Genomic DNA, 20,000 nt, shown 5'->3' with positions numbered 1-20,000 from the left:
GAACAGGAGGTTATTTTCTGTCTGGTACTTTAGTAGTGTTAGTACTTTGTTTAAGTCAGCTGAGCACAGGGCAGACAACTCATCATCTTACCGCTCTTCCTCTGTTTTAAGCTATTTTATCATAATTTAGATCGTTTTGGTTATGGAACACATTGAAATCTGACAGACCCTTTGATTTAAAGTGCATCTTTTTTTTTAAACGTTCATATGATGCAATCCTGGGATATATGTAAATATAAATGTATGCAAATAGATAGATATAAATACATGATAAATCTTTATATACGAAGGCTGTGCATGGAATCAGTGGTATTTGTGGATAATTGAGTATGTGAGAAAACTTATTCTAACTGTGAGCTGGTTTGTTTAGGTTGAATAGTTTGGTGGGTGACTGAGTCCTGGCCTTGAACCATGGCTGTACATACAGGTCACTGGACAAAACTGCTGTTATAAGACAGTCCATATATGTATGGACACAAAAGCCCTGGGCTAAACATGTTTGGGTTCAGAGGGGGGGTTGGGAGGGGCTTCTGCTGCCACCGGATGTGTGAACACCCATCAGGACTAAAGGTTACGCCAGGGACAGCTCAACACACTCATCTGTGTTTTATGCTGTCACACAATAGCCCTGCCCTTACAGAGACAGAGAGAGAGAGAGAGTGTGTGTGTGAGAGAGAGAGAGTGTGTGTGTGTGTGTGTGTGTGTGTGGCTTGATGACGTCCAGTGTGTTATTTTTATCTTTTTTACTGAAAGAGCTAAGATGTTCTGGGAAGAGCACAAATGAACAGAATGCTTTGTTTATTCAGTAATAGTTGGTTTGAGAGATGGTTTAAAGGTCATGCCTCATCAGCTATAGATATAACCTGTTATAACCTTACCCAGTCAACAGCTAACATCTACCCAATCAACATCTAACATCTGCCTGATCAACAGCTCCCCAACATCTAAAATCCATCCAATCAACAGCTTCCCAACATCTAACATCTACCCAATCACCAGTTTCCCAAAATCAAACATCTACCCAATCAACAGCTCCCCAAAACCAAACACCCACCCAATCAACAGCTCCTCAGCATCTAACATCTACCCAATCAACAGCTCCCCAACATCTAACATCTACCCAATCATCAGCTCCCCAAAAGTCAAACATCCACCAAATCAGCAGTTTCCCAAAATCAAACACCTACCCAATTAACAGCTCCCCAAAATCAAACATCTGTCCAATCACCAGCTCCCCAAAAGTCAAACATTCACCAAATCAACAGCTCCCCAAAATCACACATCCACCCACTAACAGCTCATCATCTAACATCTACCCGATAACAGGTCATCATCTAACATCTACCCAGTAACGGCTCATCATCTAACATCTACCCAGTCAACAGCTCCAGAGACAGCTCTATGAAGCACACACATCCCCAGTCACTGGCCCTGTGAAAGCATTAGGGTTGTATGTGCTGTGTAAGATACACAGGGATTTAATATTCTTCATTCCTGCTGTGCCTATGATGGTCTGAGCTGATCCCTGCAGTGTGTGTATGGCGGTCAGTTCATCTCCGGGCCTCACGTCCTTGATAACTTTGGCTAGGAACACGTCTTTATCTGTATCTTTGTGTGACAGCGACCCTTGGGACCTCAAAAAAGACACCCACAAACACACTTCCTGTCGATAAATAGATCAAACTGTATGTTTGCCAGACGCCCGGTATCTGTCAGTACTCACCATTGTCTGCACAGACCCTAGACTGATAGCCCAGGGTTTATGGTGCCTGTGGTTTATGAAGTGTCTCACCGAACTCTCTGAGGACCTGTTCTTATGTGTTTACCGAATGGTGAATTTAACCGCAACATCTTAAAACGAAAGAAACACTTGAGTAAACGAGACTTACAAACTATACTGAAAGTAGACGCTTCTACACAGGTGTGTTTTTTGCGATTAATCAACCAGTAAACAAGGCGTCATGCTGAGTGTCAGATGTAAAAATGTTGCCTTTTTTTTTTTTTTTTTTTTGGTTTAACATTTAGCTGTAGTGTGGTATGGCATGGTATGATACAGAGTAGGATTATGTAGCAGTTTAGTCTACACCCTTACACTCCTTTGTCCATTGTCTTGTCTACAATGCAGGTGAAGAGCTTAAGGTTGTACCTCAGAGTTGTACCTTATACAGTTTTGGCGCTGACCTGCGTTCACTTTCAATCTACTCCTGTTGTAAAATTAACCACAGGTAATCAAAACTGCCACTGATCCCAGATCTGTTGGATCTTCTCACAGTCTCCATCGACGACATCGACTCGGTGCGTCAGGGCCGGCAGTCGGAGGGTTTGCGGAAGTACACGGACGCTGCCGTGGAGGACCGCTGCTTCTCCATCATCTTCAAGGGCCGCAAGAAGAACCTGGACCTGATGGCAAGCAACGTGGAGGAGGCCAAGCGCTGGGTCACCGGCCTGGAGAAAATCATCCACAACCTGCGTAGCCTCAACCATCAGCAGAAGAGCGAACAGTATCCTTCAGCGGTCACGTGACTTAGCAGGGGATCCGGCCCTCATTCAACCAACCTGCCCCTTAGGTTCTCTTTGGGCACTGAAATAACTGGAATAAAATCCAGTCTGTCTGGCTCCTTTAAGTTTGCATAACTCTGAAAAGTTGTGAGCGACTCGTTGCCTCAAAACAATTTCAAGTACCAACCCAGTCTTTAGTGCTAAAGGGTACTAGGTTGAAAAATTTGTTTTGTTATTTATTATATTAGTTATTTATTTTTAGATTACCTTTGACCTATGCTAACTTTTGCGAGTTCTCCGTGCAATAGTGATTTCGGCCTTGGCTTTTCAGTATTCAGGATTCAGCATCGCACACCAAAACAGTTGGTTTAACTTCTGATTCCGTAACAGCTGGTTTAAATTCTGATTCCGTAACAGCTGGTTTAAATTCCGATTCCGGAACAGTTGGTTTAAATTCCGATTCTGTATTCTCATCTACCAAGAGTTTTTCCATGACCTCACATAAAAGTCTTAAAGATTTAGGACAGCGGGGACAGTTACTTCAGCACGGTTAATTTTCGCATTGGTACTTTTCCGTTGTTCGGTGTTTTGTCTAAAGGAAAGGGGACACCCCCAGGACCCAGCCAAACTAATTGTCTTCCTCACAGTAGCTTTGAACTCATTGATTATACATGAGTGGAGAGCAGCTCCCTGTCGTTATCATTTCATTCAGAAACACTTTCCTCCTCCTATTTGCTAATTACACACTGACCGTGTCAGCGGTTGATAGGTGATGAGTTCTCACTCATGTTTTTTTAGTTCTGGGTTTAAAATGTATTTATTTTGCCCGAAAAGCAACAATGAACATTTCAGCCTCCTTCCCCTGACATTTAATATTGAGAAAGCTGCAGTGCAAAACTGTTTGCTGTTGTTGTTGTTGTTGTTGTTGTTGTTGTTGTCGTTGTTGTCCAAGCTGAGAGATACCAATTATCCCAACATTAAATGAAAGAGGGAAAAAAACGCCATTCCGTTGAGAACCACAAAGTTCAGCTCAGACTGTTCTGGCTGTAAAAATGTGAAATTTAGGCTAAAAACAATAACAACAATGACAACAACAGTAGATCTTTCGGCTGTTTTTCACATTTATGACAGTGGAACACACTGGAATGTCACAGTAGACAAGACTGAGAAAAACAGCGCGGTATGAAAAAGCATTTTAACATTCTGTGGTAAGACAGTGTCCTGAAATCTGCATGTCATCATGACCACCTCTGTAAAGTAAAGCACCAGCCAATGTTTAACATGGCTGGTTTTATGTTTTATTATTATTTATGTTATGTTATATGACCGGTTGTCCTGTCAGCGGTGAACACTTTTAAAGTCCTTTCATCAGTGCACTAGCTGGATCTTCAACTGCATGCGGAAAGCCGACAAAAATGCAGACAACAAGATGACCATTAAGGAACTGAAACACTTCCTGAGACAGATTAACATCGAGGTGGACGACACGTATGCAGCCATGCTGTTCAAGGTGAGCTGGCCCGACAGTCGTGACGCAGCAGGGCACGGTCGTGACGACACACATCTACCAGTGTTAGAAAGGTCATCTCAAATGCTCCCAATTGGTAGTATTTAAGGGTTACAAAAAAATAGCGACACGGCATAGTAAATCATGTGTTGTTAACGATTTCTGATGCGTATTTGCAGCTCAGAATACATCAAGGTCTATGTCTTGCGCTGATTTGAAATGGATTTTCGATGCGCTGATGTTGTTTCTTTTCCAAAATGTGGAACAGCTGTAGCTGTTTCCTTAAGGCTAAGCGTTCTGACTCATCAGAATTCCAAACAGTATTCCTTGGATCATTCCATAAAGACTAGGATTTGTGTGTGTGTGTGTGTGTGTGTGTGTGTGTGTGTGTGTGTGTGTGTGTGTGTGTGTCTCATGACCGTTTTTGGTAGAAATGTGACAAGTCCAACTCGGGCACCCTGGAGGGCACGGAGATCAAAGAGTTCTATGACCTGCTGACCTGTCGAGAAGAAATCGAGGTGATTTACGGGAAATACGCCCAGACGGATAGTCAGATGAGCGACCGGGATTTGCTGAACTTCCTGCTGAATGAGCAGAGGGAGTCCGTGTCTCTGGAGCAGGCCCAGAAACTCATCAGCAAATACGAGCTGGATGAGACAGGCCAGTATATTGGAACGCTGAAGACGTCTGAGAAATGTGTGATATTCCCGAGCTTAGAGGTCTCGGAACAAAGCTGGGGTTTAGTCTCTCTTGCACTCTGTTTAGGCGTGTTTGATGTTTGATGTGTGAGCCTTGGAATATTACCTGCCTTATTCAAGCAAAAAAAAAAAACACACTTATATTTGTGACACCATATGACTGATATAACTGTTTAGATCTAAGCTATGGAATTTCTAAATTTCTATTAATCAGATTTAATCAAATTTAACATTGGTTTGTGTTTTGTATGAAAAAGTGTAATGAATTTCCAACAGATCCATATTATGGCCTGAATAACTTTGGCTTCTTTTTATTTTGTGGGGCTACAGCCAAACAGAAGAAGCGCATGACCAAGGACGGTTTCCTGATGTACCTTCACCACGAGGACGGTGCTATCTTTAACCCCGCCCACAAGGGCGTGTACCAGGACATGACCCAGCCCCTCAGCCATTACTTCATCTCCTCCTCCCATAACACCTACCTGCTGGAGGATCAACTCAAAGGACCCAGCAGCACCGAGGCCTACATCAAGTAAGGCCACGCCCCCCCCAACCCGCCTGACATCTCACTCCTCCCCCTTTTACAAGAACGCCTGGTCTACAGACAGCACGTGGACAATGTTTGCATAATCAGTCGCACTCCACCAGAATATGGGGCTGTTTCATTTTATTGTCGTATCACTGAGACTAATGAAGGCCGTCGGATCTTTGTAGAGTTGGTCAACCGCTTAAGGGAGAATAAGCTACACCGCAAACAAGTTACATCAGCATAGACTTTTCAGGCAGCTTACATCTGTAAACTACTTTTTGGTCCAACTTGTAATGCTGCATTTGCTCAAAAAAACCCCCCAAAAAATAAAAACCTTTTTTGGTACCTTGTAAGGTGTAGGTACTGTGGACACTACTGTAAACAGAATTATGTAAACACAGTCTAGTGCAAGTTAGAGCTGTAGTCATTAGATCAGACAGCAGCAGATGAATAATTTACAAACTCTAAAGTTACAAGATGTCTCTGTGCTCTGTCTCAGCCCGTGGACTTTGTTTGTGTTTGTCTGTTTAGCTTGAGATGAAAGTACAGACGTCTCCGTGTCAGTATTGACTGTGTGTGATATTCCAGGCTGTAGTGAGCGCCCGTGCCTGTATTCCAGGCTGTGGAGTTTAGATACTGACTGTGTTGGGGGGGGGGGGGGGTTTTTTTGGTGATGCCAGGGCGTTGATGAAGGGCTGTCGCTGCGTTGAGCTGGACTGCTGGGATGGGCCCAACGGCGAACCGGTCATCTACCACGGCTACACACTCACATCCAAAGTGCTCTTCAAAGACGTTATCAAAGCCATCAAGGAGTACGCCTTCAAAGTGAGTCAGTCGCCGCCTGGCCCGGGTCAAAGTTCATCCAGGGCGTGAACCCATCAGTTAGAATTGATAAAGCAGCACACATATTGAAAAATACAATGTATTTAAATATTCATTTCAAGAGGGAATATCTTATTGCATTACCTCAGAGTGTAGAGTGTGGTTCTCCAAAACACTTTGTACTTAATGAAATAAAATATTTATAACTCAACGCTGGGGTCTCGGTGATACTCTTAACTGTGTCTTCATCTCTCCCTCTCCCCCTCTGTCAGACGTCAGAGTACCCAGTGATCCTGTCTCTGGAGAACCACTGCACCCTGGAGCAGCAGAAACTCATGGCCCAGCACATGACCACCATCCTGGGCAGCGCCCTGCTCACACACCCCCTCGGAGACCAGATGCCAACAAACTTCCCTGGTCCTGAGGTTAGTGAAAAAAGTTTTTTAAAATCTTCATATACAACAAACATGTATGTTCAAGGGGAACTGAAATATGTTCCAAATCAAGGCAAAAAGAATATGAGAATATGAGAAAGGTTGTTTTGGTTGGCGGTCCTTAACTTGATCAGCTATGGACCTTAAACTTGGCCTTGTGGGGTTGAGTGGACTGGTTTGGCGACTGCGTTACAGGTGGTTGGGTAAACCGAAGACCAGATTATCTGAGTTAGAGACAAGTGTTATCCCTGAAAAAAAAAAATTGCCCTTTAAGACCAAAGTGCTGAACTGACTGCTTTCTGGAGGCACACAGGAAAAGTCCTCATTAAAGTTACCATTAAAGCTGCCGCCATCCTCCCACCGACACCCACGGAGGAGGTCAGCAGCAGATAGCGAGTCACATGTGGGTGACGTCCTCTCTGTCAGAGTTTTTATTTTCAGTCGTCGGTTGAACTGATGTGAACTCGTTGGCCGAGATCCTCAGAATCCTTGTTCTTCGCCAGATAAACGCTCCACCCAGTTCCCAGACACTCCTCCAAATGACTTCCTCATCATCTCGCCACACTTCCTGTTTACTTCATCCACTGAGATTTCAAATCTTAGCTCTCAGAAGGGAGGAGGAGGACACTTAAGGACACTTGAGATTGTGATGTGCAAAAGATCAAAATTTGATCTTTTGTAAAAAAAATTTTGTAGACAGACAAAGATCAGTCCTCATTCATAGACGTATTTGCCAAACGTAGCCAGGGGAATATTTTTTTTCATGCTGCGATCAAAAAAGACTCTGTCAGGATTATGCGAGTTCTGACATGGCGCTGTTAGGAATTTCCTCTTTTTCGTGGCGGACTCAAACCAAGAGAGGCTACGCTGAGTTCTGTAACGTGTGGTTGTGGGAGTTGAGCGTTGGCTGTTGTGAAATGTAACTTCAATTAGATTATACTGGTTGCTGATTTTATGAGCGTGTTTATCATGTTTGGAATTCCAGCAGCTGGGCTTCACTGGTTTGACCAAATAGCAGGCCTGTTGAATCAGTGTTGGCTGTTCCATTATATTCTTGTCTATTCCTGGTAATTTTGTATTTCACTGAAAATCTCTCACCCACTCTCACACTGAAAATCTCTCGCTGAAAATCTCTCACTCTTTTCCTTGAAAGCCCTCAGGGAGAGGGGGATGGTAGCACTCTTTTTGATGAAAGACTACACACACACACACACACACACACACAAATACACACACACACAGAGACAATGGTTAGAGTCAATGTTCCATGCCATTCATGGTTTCCATAGAGACTTGTCGTAAGTTCAAGTTCAAACAGCACAGGTAAAATCATACGGTGTTGTGTTTCTTGGAAGGAGCCACATAATTATAAAGTACGAAAGTCATCTTTCTCATTGGCCTCTGGCACAGCACCAGATCAGTGATGTCAGTCTGTTGGGTTTTCCTTATTGGTTAATGTATGAAGTGGGGACTCGGGCCCCTGTTTATCCTATCAAACTATCACATTTACACAACCCATCTACAGGGACCAATTTCTAACTGAATGAATTAGAAACCCGTCTTTTAGTAGACTAGAGAGTCTGGGTATATGAAAAGACTCAGTGAGCCAAATAACTTAAATGTTTAATGCATGGTTGGTGTATTATTCAGGAGAATTTTAAGGACGCTTTAGTTGGAGACTGTAACATGTGCAATACATTTTACTGCTTCCTTCTAAACCACTAACCAATATGTGTTGACCAGTCATGCACGCGAAAGAAGAAATGTGATTCTGCGAATATGACGGCGGCTGCCTGACATGTTTTAGGATTCCTTTTGTTTGGATCAGTGCCAGTGTGCAAGCTGAAAGTTGGCCTGAAATGTGCGTGTATATGTGTGTGTGTGTGTGTGTGTGTTTGTGTGTGTGTGTGCGTGTGTATGTGTGTGTGTGTTCATGTGTGTGTGTGTGTGTATGTTCATGTGCGTGCGTGTGTGTTTTTGTGTGTGTGTGTTTTTGTGTGTTTGTGTGTGTGCACGTGTGTATACGTGTGTGTGTGTGTGTGTGTGTGTGTGTGTATGTTCATGTGCATGTATATGTGTGTGTGTGTGTGTGTGTGTGTGTGTGTACGTTCATGTGCGTGTGTGTGTTCATATGTGTGTTCATGTGTGTGTGTGTGTGTTTGTGTGTGTGTGTGTGTGTGTGTGTGTGCAGGAGCTGAAGGGGCGTTTCCTGGTGAAGGGAAAGCGTCTGAATAAGCTGGACGCTGCCTTTAACAATAACAGCATGGTGGAGGTGGACAGTGTTTCAGAGGAGGATGAGGCTGCTGACTCGAAAGAGAACGGGCAGAAGGCCAAAGCCAAGGTGGGTTTACCCAGCGCTCAGGTCCCTGTAGCTCTGGATTTGCCTATATTCAAATGTGTGGTACACCAATTCAAATGAAATCTGGTTGCACACAGATAATCAGGGAATTGCTTTTGGACTGTATATTCAAATATGAAATCTACATTTCACAACTGTTAGTCTCACCTTCTATCTGTGTGAATCCAGTTCTTAGTTTTCCAGCTGTAGTTATCCCGGGCTATCCTGGACATCCCTGAACGATGCAGATTCACAGCAAAAGCGAACAAAAACCGGGAAAAAAAGAAAAAAGATAGAGATTAAAAAGGGGATTGCATTTGTGTCTTTGCAGAAGTCAAAGATCAAGCTGGCTAAGGAGCTGTCTGATCTGGTCATTTACTGCAAGAGTGTGCATTTCAGTGGCTTTGAACACGCCAGAGACAACCAGGCCTTCTACGAGATGTCCTCTTTCAAAGAGAGCAAAGCCATGAACCTGGCAGAAACCTCAGGTGATTCTCAACCCGTTGTCTTGGAACGTCATTCATTGACACTGGATCTGTTCCCGCCTATTTTCCTTTTTCTTTTTCGAATGATCCGTCACTAATCCGCGTTCTGTCCTCTCCTCTCTCCTCTCCTTCCAGCCACAGCCTATATCCACCATAACATGGACAAGCTCAGCAGAACCTACCCGGCTGGGTCCAGGACCGACTCGTCCAACTACAACCCGGTACCGCTGTGGAACGCCGGCTGTCAAATCGGTAACAGCAAACAGCCACTGTAGACTCTTTCACATACTTAAACAGGTTACAGATGAATTCGTTCAATGCACAGATTACGCTGAACAGAAATATAAGGGAATATTTCATGCACACTGCATGTACAAGGAATAGAGAAAGTAATAAAACATTATAAGCAGCTGAAAGCTAATTACAAATCTATTTTCGGTATAAAAGTTTGGCCGTGAACATTTAAGGTTTTCAGAGTCTAAAGCAGGAGGAGACTGCTTTGACAGATGTCAAGTGGTCAACTGGAACCGCAGGTGCGGACGGACAGAAAGGTTGTGAAACTGTTTAACGTGGCACGAGGAACGGTGTTGAACAGTCACGAGAGCCAGTGAATCAGAAAAGAGGAACGACCGGTCACGAATGCAGGCCTCCTCGCAGGGAGGGATGGACGTTGAAGTGTGTAGCTGCTAAAAATAAAACTACATGATTTCTGTCAGAGAAATGACCGCAAAAATGGTATGGTATGGTTCTGTGACCCGGTCTCTACTGAACCTGCGCATTACGGGCTTTTTACAAATCCAATATTTGTTGTGGCATTGTCACCTGGAAACCACGCCCACCTCCCCAGACATGATGAACGTGATTTAAGGAGTGCAAAACCTGGGCACCTGAGTAATGGAAGAGCTCTGGCAGGTTGTGTTCTAGTCTTTCTCCTGAAACCAGATCAGTTTATTTTTAGATAAAGGGAAAGGAGGTCCGAAACCCACACCTCCTGTACTCGACTCTTAAACCGAGTTGATGGATCTGTTGTGACGTGGGGGGAGGAATCTTGTGGGAGTCGTGGTGTCGAATGGTCGACCGGCATGATAAACGGGTAAGGTGGATAACGGATAAGCCGTTGCATGTGACCAGGTACAGCATGTGGTGTGATCACTGTTTCTTCAAAAACATTTCCCTATTCTCAGGTGATGTCTACCCCATACGCATCGACTAAACTCATTCATGAGTGGTTTCGTGAACATCCAGGGCATAGCTAGATACCTTCCATGTCCTGCTCGTTCACCAGCTCTTAACATTGTCAGATCTGTATGGAATGTTCTGGTACACACGTGGACGGTGCAGATTTGCGCCTCCTTCAGCGATGGAGGAGCTTAAGAAATGCTCCAGTTTCCAAAATCCAAAACTGTTCTGAAGACCCGAGATCGCGCCGGGTTTTTGTTTCTGTAACATGACACCAGTCATCCCGGGAGTTCTCGTACCTTTCCCGTGGCAACATAATTCATTCTTAATCGGAGAGGGAGAACAGAAAAAAACTAAATCAGAAAACTCAACCAGGGTGTGCCCCCCCCCCCCCCCCCCCAAGTCTCCCGTGAGTCGTTCTGTCAGACCAAATCACACGTTACTTCCGTTGTCTCCGCAGTGGCTCTGAACTTCCAGACACCCGGTAAAGAGATGGATCTGTACCAGGGTCGATTCTTGCCCAACGCCCAGTCGGGTTACATCCTGAAGCCCGAGTTCCAGAGGGACCCTGCCTCTCAGTTTGACCCTGTTAATCTCAGCAAGGGCTCCTGGCTCCAGAAGAAAACCATGCATCTTATGGTATGGCTAAAACCTCAGTTACTTTGGCATGAAGGGGCGGGGGGGGGGGGGGGGGGGGGGGGGGGGGGGGTATGTACTTGGACTGTTTACATTGATTTTACCGTTGGAGATGTGAACTCACGTCATGTAATGTCAGTGTTGTATAAGTGTCATGTTTCTTTGGATGTTATGTATTAGAAGTTAAACAGTGTTTTAGTTGTGTTAAAGTACAATTTCAGTCACTCTGTGGCCCTGAACTTTGTGTTTATCGGTCTCTGCCATCTGTATCTGGACAAAGATGAAGTATCCCTTTATATGTTATAATGATATACATAATGTAATATAATAATATCATAATATAATGATCAAAGAACCCATGTCTAAAAGCATCATTCCAACAAAGGGATGTTTGATCCAATTTCAAATCAGTATATCCAGTGTAGTAGATTAGCCCAGATGATTTCGAAGAACAGTGCTGAATTTGTGAGACGTTTAGATCTTAATTTTACTGTCTTGCTATTCCCATTTATTTCCGATGGGGTTTTTTTCCCCCCGGCATCTTAAAAACACAGCTGTGCTCTCTAAAAGACTCAATCTCCTTCATTTTAGGGGTAATTTGAAATTTGAAAATGGAGTGGAACATCTCTTTAGAGTAGCAAGAATGATAACAAACAAACAAACAAACAAACGTACTCTGAACCCATAAGGCCAAACCAACAAACCCTCTATGTGACTGATGACAAACAAATGAACTCTAAATAACGAGGGCGTCACTGACTCGTTTTGGCGTCCGCCGTTGCAGGTGATCTCTGCGCAGCAGCTGCCGAAGATCAACAAGGAGAAGGCCAAGTCTATCGTGGACCCGCTGGTGAGAGTGGAGATCTACGGAGTTCCCGCTGACAACTCCAGCAAGGAGACGGGCTACATCGAGAATAACGGTACCTCGCCCTGAACCTCTCATGTTCTCTGACCAGCCGTAAGAGTCTCCCCACCCCCCCCCCCCCCCCCCCCCCCCCCGAGTCATTTCCCGAGTCGAGCTGGGAAGAACATAGTTTTTTGACCTCGTGCTAAAATGCAAAATTCACTCATGTTGCTGGTGTGAACGGGCTCACCTCACTTTTACGTCACTGGCCTTGTTTACGAGATCTGTTTACGAAATCTATTCAGTGAGAAGTCTTCATCCATTACTGTATGCTCTATTTCATGTCAAAGCACATTTAGTTGTAGAGTAGACACCTGTGTTTCTTACTCTCCTCTTCTTCTTTTCTGTTTCTAAAACTTTATGTTGTCGGTCAGAAACTGATAGTAGGGGAATTCCTTTGGGTTATTTTTGTTGGGTTTTTGATAAAAAAAAAAAAAAAAGAGTCAAACTTTCTTCTCTTTTCTTAATGTACTTCTCTCTCTCTCTCTCTCTCTCTCTCTCTCTCTCTCTTTCTCTCTCTCTCACTCTCTCTATTTCAGGATTTAACCCCATGTGGAACGAGACCTTCCAGTTCACGGTGCATGTCCCACAGTTAGCCATGGTGCGTTTTGTGGTTGAGGACTATGACACCGCCTCACAGAATGACCTGGTGGGACACTACACTCTCCCCTTCACCAGCATTCAGAACGGTGAGTCTACCAGCATTGACCCAGCATATAAGCATATAAAACATACAATATCATGTGAATTGTAGTTGTAGAATTACGTGTACTTATGAGCGTGTACTTTATATGTGTGAAAGTAGTTCAATGTCCTAGGGGTTAGACGTAGTTCTTTTTCAGTCCAGTAGAGCTTCAGGTATCTGTGATAGTCAGGGAAAATGAAGATTGATTAACAAAAACAGAATTCCTGTTCATTCCCAGAAAGACTGGGAATCAATGGAAAATAAGTGTGAATTGCACCCCAACTGTAGTAAGCTTATGCATATGCACAGGATAAGCTCCTGAAGGTCATGTCCTGTTTCCCCAGGATACCGTCACATCCCCTTGCTCACAAAGAACGGCGATGTCATCCCCTCTGCTGGACTGTTTGTGCATATCATGATACTGGACGCCCAGTAGACTTCAGCGACCATCCCCCCCCCCCCACCATCTCAGTGCCAAAGAGTCCACAGGACATCTTAACTCAGCCGAGACAATCGTAAAATGCCGCGGTATTACAGCCTACTTTTAACCCATGGACTGTCTAAAGAAGGCAGTGACGTCACAATGAAAGCAATGGAATGTTGACGGGAGCCAATAGAATGTTTGGGTCAAATAGATTCTATTCCCAGTGCAGTGGGTCCTTCGTTGAGAACATTAGAATGTCTTATTCTATAGCTATATCCTCCTTTCTCTCACTGTCATATCAACCCAAGTCAAAACTTGCACTGAGATTTTTCACCGATCTTTTAGCTTTTATCTGTAATCCCCAGAACAGTGTGCTTTGTGCCAAGATGTATTTTCCATGGTGAATGGTTTCCCCTGCAGTGTGTTTTTTCCATGACCTTTTTCTGGTCTTTGAGTGAGGCAACGATAACAAACTGACACAGGGCACAGATGGGATAGTTGGATCTACTTTACACTGAGTCTTCAGTTCCTGTGTTTTAATAGATCAAAAATAATTGCACATCGTGCAGTAAAGACTGTAGGTTAATAGTGGTATTTTGCACCATAGTGTATCAATGAGCGATGGCATACAATATGACAGGGCAGTGAGATAATGAGAGACCTACAGAGGAGTCACTCTGTAGTAACATATGCAGTTATTAATGACACCAAATTAATGTAATCAGTCTACCAGCGAAATGTAACTCCACCCAATGTCTACCAGCCCATCACAGCAAATGGAGGAGTGGTCAAAGAAAGATAGACGAGTTCGAGAGGAACGCGACGAGGCTTCAAAAGCACCTTGTCTTCAGCCTCTTTAATCTGAGCAGTGCACATCTGAAAGCGATTAAGTGTTTCCGTGGAAACCATTCAATTGTTCTAAATGTTTGTTTTTGTGACTACCGGTAATCCTAATTGGAACAACAAGGATTGCTCTTAATGCGAGCATGTAACACTTTTAAAATTATTTAATGATTTCGGGAGTTTTTTGGGGGGGGGGGGGGATGGGGGGGGGGGGGTCAATTGCCAAACATCTCATGGCAAACACACACACACACAAAAAGTGTAGTCTCTCTGACAAATACTTTGTTATAGTAACTTGACACTAAAATGGTTGTTTGACATTGTGTTGTTTTAAGGGTTTGTACAAGTGCTAGAATCTAAATATCCCCCAGCATTGCTCACTGGAAAGACTCTGACATTGAAGACGCCATTTGATATGTTGTTCCCGAGCAAAAAACAACAACAACAACAACAAATATATATACATATGCACTTCCATATGAAAACATGTGAATGTAGAGCAACTGATGTTTTGACATACGTTGAGAATTGTGATGTTTTTGCAGGTCTGTCTTTTAAGTTGTTTCTGTTTAATTTTGATGTAACTGTACAATCTTCTTTTCAAAGAAACTGTTTTCATTCTATGCTCTAGACATTCATATTAACATTTGTCTGCCCCCCCCCCCCCCATAGATAAAACTCGCAATTAACTGCACGCCTTATAATTAGTATGCGTACCACGTGGAATATCAAAGTTTACATACGTGAAGGTTTTTTTTTTTCCTTCTTTTTTTTTTTTTATCTTTTTATCGCTTAGTTAAGACAGTGAGTGAACATATCGGGAGATAGTATCACCCGTTACCCGGTAAAATTTCAGAATGTCCAGAACATTCTCAGGAAAGCCGTGACTACATCCTCAGAGTGCTGTTTCACAACGTCACTGAATTTCAGTGTGCAAATGGCTGTCGTAAATCTTAGCCTTAAAAATGAGGATTTGAGCTTTTTGTTGTAATGGTCCCCATAAAGAGCGAGTGATCATTTTTTAACTAGCAATGTATTTAAAAAAACGAAAAAGTTATTCTTAAACATAAAATTTATGAGAAATAAGTTGTGCTTAAAAAGAATTTTGAAGCACACATTGGAGGAGAGTTTTTGTATTTAAAAAATACATTATGATGATATTTTAAGAAATGTTGTACTTAAAAACAAAAAAAAAGAAAATGTTTACTTCACATGACCAATGCGTGATAATTACCTGATACTGATGATACTGTCACTAATACTCACTGGAAAAAACAAACAAACTAAAAAAAAAACAAAAAACGCATGAAGCCATATCTTCTTGTTATTTTCTGTGTAAACTTATATTGTGTCATTTCAGTCCAGCATTGCTTTAATTCTTTAACTCTGTAATTGTACAAAACTGTTCATGGGTAATAGTTCACATGTTGCTTTGGTCTTCTGTTTCATACTAAACTGCACTCAAGTGAAAGCAGATGAATTAAACATCAATAAAGCAATTCAGCGGATTATGTTTTTCTTCACTGATTAACGCCGAGTATTGTTCACACAGAGGACGAAACGCTGACTCTGAATCAGTGAACAGAGGAATCAGACTCAGCGGTGAAATTTTTTTTCCACTCTAGAACCAGATTTTACTGACAGCGTTTATAATTATTATGGTGTTCATAATTATGGTGTTACTTATGGTGTTATAGACAGAGATTACGGTTAAAACAAACAACATGTTACATGAATGTTAAATATTCAACACGATTGCTCTTTATTATATTATTATCTTTTACAGTTTTTTCTTAAAGATTTAAAAGTCAATATTTACACTCAAATAAATCACAGAATGTGTAAAGGCACAGATATATGAGTTCTTATTTGTCGTATTCACATGTAACCTTATGAAAAAAAATTGATTAGGGACACTCAAAGCAGTTTCTGTTGAACATATTAACAGGTTAGTGATTGGCAGTAAGTGAATTTGAAGAGCTCTCTAAAATCAAATGTCATAGCCACTCCGGTGTTTTATGGTAAACACTGCAGAGGGGGTGCGGGGGGTGGGGGGTTGTTGTTTTCATTAGAAAAGCCCCGCCTTCTTTTTGAGGTCATTCTGTCTCCATTTCGGCAAACGTTTGAAATCGGCTCTCGAGCAGCCGAGAAGACTCTCAAAATCTTCATCTGAGAGGTAGTCCTGAAAAAACAGACAAGACAGAGGAATGGAGAGGGAGACACAAAGAGAGAGAGAGAGAGAAAAAAAAGAAAAAGAGAGAGAGAGTGAGAGAGAGAGAGGGAGAGGGGGAGGAGAATTGGCTCTTGATAAATGTAATACCACTGGGGGGAAAAAAAAAAAAAAACAGACATTCCATGTAAACAATAGTACGCACATCCATAGCAGCTTAGACTCAGATAACCTCTCTCTGCTCACTACCGCGAGCATACACTGACACCAACTGTTCACTTAAAGACACTTTCACACGACCAAACTTTCACCACATGGAGTGAACAAACAGATGTTGTCCTCGTCAAGTGCTGGGTCATTAAAAAAGATACAGCCAAGATCCTCTTCCACCACACTAACATATTAAACCCAGTGGGCTTAGCTGCCCGTCTACCTCTCACAGCGTATGAAGTATCCGCTGCTCATATAGCACTTATATAAACTCATATAGATTCTACCGTGCACTCACTTCTCTCCTGCTGTGGTCCACTCCCTCAGGCAAATCCTTGGGGCCTTTATTTACCAGCTGCTCCGGGCTCAGAACCAAAGCGCCGTTAGGGCCCGGTACTGTGTCCGCGCTGGCACTGTCAGAGGAGAACTGCGGCCCCTGAGATCCATTCGAAGGAGGGGAGCTGATACCGGCTGGGCCTCCTGGAGCGCTGTAGTCTCCTCCTCCTCCACCATTAGTCCCTCCGTCCTGCTGATTCAGGTCTGTGTTATTCACAGTCTACGCGAAGAAAGACAGAATGTTTACACGTGCATTTACAATATTTACCCGAGGTCACAGCTTACACATAAATGCAAGACTGCAGAAGAGACTTACTCTATGCAATTGAATTTTGTCAGTTGTTTCAGCTGTTGATAATTAACTGACTGTAATAAGATACAAACTTATCGGTAATGCCAGTATCCGAATCGGTCAACGCGGCATCTTAATCAGTGTGTGCTGTATATTTGAACCGTGGAAATGAATGGGAGACTCACGACAGCCACTTGTGAAAATGATCCAGCGTCTCCCAGCTTCTTCTTCATCTCCTCGTAAGCTAAGCCGCCCTGTGACAAGGACAGTTAAGTTAGGACAGTTACAAATCATTACGTAAATATTACACTTCTAATCTTTGTAAATCCTTGTAACATCAGTAACAATGTCCAAACTCTTATCATGCTCAGACCCATACACTATTATTGACATATAACATACATATACATATAAAATATTGTACACATAACATACACAACAGAAACTAATGGAAAACAGATGCCTGAATCCAGGGTGCATCATGTCAAATAAATTTGCTTCTTGTGCTCCCTGGCTCTCTGCTGCCCTCTAGGGGAGGGACCTGTGCAGTTCACACACTCACACTCCACTTGTGAGGGTCCCATGCGTTGAACCAGCCTGTGAAGTTGGGCGGCTCATATCCCTGCTTTACGGAGATGATCGGCGTGTCGGGGTCCCGCCCGGCCGGATGGGTCCTCAGGTACTCGGCCGTGTACGTCAGTGCATCTTGTCTCTCTGATTGGTTTGCCGAGTCTCCAATCCACAGGAAAATCTGAGAGAGAGTATAGGAGAAAGTGATGCAAAAATGGCAGCTCGGCGTTCTTTCCTTCATTAAAAGCTGACCTGAGATCAGTGGTCTTCAATCTTTGTCTCAGCCACAGTCATTATGAACAAATAGTCATTTTTTATGGTGAAATTATAATTTGTTTACTCTGTGTAGAAAGCAACATGGTTTATTCAGCTTTTTTGTGTCTAATAGCCCAGTGTCTCTGACCCAGTCCCCAGGAACAGTGGCTGTTAATGTGTCTGAACTGTGAAGACAGGGTGTGGTGTATTTTCGCATCTCTCATTAATGTGCTTTATGGGAAACAAACGGAGTGAGACCTGAGCTCGTTCAACGGAATGTCTCTCTGTTCTTGACAGGTATCGTGAGTATAATGAAAGACAGCCAATAGGAGTTCTCCACTCGAATGTATTCACCAATGAGGTTTGACTTTTGTTTGTCTTTCTGACTTGTGACTGTAACAAGAGAGCTAAAATGCTAAGGAGTGTCTGCTCCCCATTCAAAGCCTGTGTTTCCTTTGCACCTTGCTCTGCTTTGAGCAGGTTCACAGCTTCCTAATGGACTGAAAGAACATATCTTTGTCCAGTCACAGCCACCTGAATGAGGTCTGTTTAAAGTCAAAGCAGTGTGGGGACTCCCTCTGATGGCTGACAAACTGGATGTAAACAGAGGGATCAAGTATGTATCAAGTTTCTAAGAATAAGAACGCTGATCTCAGATCAGCTCGCCAGGGTCCATTTCACTGTACGTATTAGAATTACGAACAGTAAAAACTGATTGGATATGCACTCATATGGTCAACATGACCTCTTTCCCAATGTTACTACTCTCCTAACCACAACCCTGACACCACTGTAAGTTTTAACACATTCAGTTTCACGCCATGAGTACTGTGCCAGGATTCACCCTCTCAAAGACAGTACATGGTTTTCCATTATGTGTGCATTACATATGAGTTATGCAATTCCATTCACCCTAATGGCTACCATCCATATGCAAACCATGGAAAGACCACACCCACAAACGAAGCCCCACCTCCTCCCAGGTGTCCAGCAGCATGACGTCGTCGTCGTCCAGGTCCTCCTGGGCGAAGCCGTCGATCTCCGTCATGCGGAATCTTCCTGTCTGATTGGAGCATTCAAACAGACGCGGTCGGTGCAGTGGCTCCGCCCTCTGCAGCCTGTGATCAAATAGAAGAGAAACACCAGTGTGACTGACAGTTTTCTGAGCCATATTATTGGCCACATTTGATGAAAATGTGCCCTGGACTATGTATATGAGTCAGGCCGGTAAACTGGCCCTCATCATGGAAAGAGAAAAAGGCACATTTTGCACCTATATGTATTGTACTTAATGAACTTGTTTTACCGGAAACTAGATGAATAAATACGTACCTCTTGTTTTGAATTTTTTTATAGCTTATAAAATTTCATGAATTTTTTATCATGATCAGACAAACCAAATCTTGACCGTCTACAATTTATAAATGACAAACACCAAAATGTCTGTAGAGATTTTCAGAGGTCAGTCCAACTGCTCTAATGTCAAACAGACAGAAGGTGTCAGCACTGCTGGATCATGTGAGTGTGTTTAACAGGAATAGGACTGCATTTTTAGGAAGGGCGTGTATTACTATTTAATGCCAGTCATAACAACATACTGAAAGACTGACTCAAATCTCAACTGAAATGCCTGTTTAATTCCCTCAAAGTATGTGAGACTCATAGAGACAGGGTGAACGCAACATGTCAGTATCCAGAACCGGTCCTGATCCACCTGAAGCAGCCAGAGAGGGTGTAAAGGCTGTACCTCTTGTCACTGGCGTACGGAGCCTTTCCACCCAGAGCCAGCCAGAACTGGGCCGGCTCCTGACCCTCCATCACCACCTGCTTCTCCTTCCCTGGCAGGATGTCTGCTACCGCCCTCCCCATCTCCCTCTCATCTCCACTGCAGCCCTAAGAGACAACACACACACACCACACATACACACACACACACACGTACACACACACACACACACACACAAACATACATATATACATACATACATAAATGCACGCACACACAAACACACACACACACACGTGCATTACTATAACTGATAACCTGTGCGTGTGTGTGCGTGTGTGTGTGTGTGTGTGCGCGTGTGTGCGTGTGAGCGTGTGTGTGTGTGTGTGTGTTGTGGGGTAATACTAACACTTGCCTTGCCATACCACAGGTAACAGGTATCGTTGGTCTGGAGCAGA

General features: G+C 43.3%; 2 protein-coding genes across 4 annotated transcripts in view; one reads left to right on the top strand and one right to left on the bottom strand.

Moving 5' to 3' along the window:
- plcd1a (phospholipase C, delta 1a) overlaps window positions 1–14,080 on the top strand; it is a 25,564-nt gene extending 11,484 nt beyond the window's left edge. For 2 of the 3 annotated variants that reach the window (XM_030769594.1, XM_030769591.1), the window contains exons 3-15: window positions 2,273–2,501; window positions 3,880–4,009; window positions 4,438–4,666; window positions 5,035–5,236; window positions 5,914–6,058; window positions 6,328–6,480; window positions 8,681–8,830; window positions 9,159–9,315; window positions 9,448–9,564; window positions 10,952–11,130; window positions 11,912–12,047; window positions 12,571–12,720; window positions 13,061–14,080. In XM_030769594.1, coding sequence (XP_030625454.1) covers window positions 2,273–2,501; window positions 3,880–4,009; window positions 4,438–4,666; window positions 5,035–5,236; window positions 5,914–6,058; window positions 6,328–6,480; window positions 8,681–8,830; window positions 9,159–9,315; window positions 9,448–9,564; window positions 10,952–11,130; window positions 11,912–12,047; window positions 12,571–12,720; window positions 13,061–13,152 — 2,069 coding nt within the window. In that variant the 3' untranslated portion in view covers window positions 13,153–14,080. The remainder of the gene's footprint in view (window positions 1–2,272; window positions 2,502–3,879; window positions 4,010–4,437; window positions 4,667–5,034; window positions 5,237–5,913; window positions 6,059–6,327; window positions 6,481–8,680; window positions 8,831–9,158; window positions 9,316–9,447; window positions 9,565–10,951; window positions 11,131–11,911; window positions 12,048–12,570; window positions 12,721–13,060) is intronic. The other variant, XM_030769593.1, reaches the window with a different exon arrangement.
- A 1,265-nt stretch (window positions 14,081–15,345) lies between these two features.
- The window catches only part of vill (villin-like), a 20,053-nt gene continuing 15,398 nt past the window's right edge, over window positions 15,346–20,000 (bottom strand). The window contains exons 14-20 of the mRNA XM_030769590.1: window positions 19,958–20,000; window positions 19,564–19,709; window positions 18,790–18,934; window positions 17,554–17,742; window positions 17,177–17,245; window positions 16,662–16,919; window positions 15,346–16,165 (exon numbers count right to left, since the gene is read on the bottom strand). The exon at window positions 19,958–20,000 is cut by the window's right edge and continues 137 nt beyond it. Of these exons, the coding sequence (XP_030625450.1) occupies window positions 16,052–16,165; window positions 16,662–16,919; window positions 17,177–17,245; window positions 17,554–17,742; window positions 18,790–18,934; window positions 19,564–19,709; window positions 19,958–20,000 (964 nt within the window). The 3' untranslated portion in view covers window positions 15,346–16,051. The remainder of the gene's footprint in view (window positions 16,166–16,661; window positions 16,920–17,176; window positions 17,246–17,553; window positions 17,743–18,789; window positions 18,935–19,563; window positions 19,710–19,957) is intronic.

This window comes from Chanos chanos, chromosome 3 (assembly GCF_902362185.1).
Source record: "Chanos chanos chromosome 3, fChaCha1.1, whole genome shotgun sequence".
NCBI classification, from domain to species: Eukaryota; Metazoa; Chordata; class Actinopteri; order Gonorynchiformes; family Chanidae; genus Chanos; species Chanos chanos.
The sequence above is the reverse complement of the archived record's forward strand: the minus strand, read 5'-3'. Positions and strand labels throughout refer to the sequence as shown.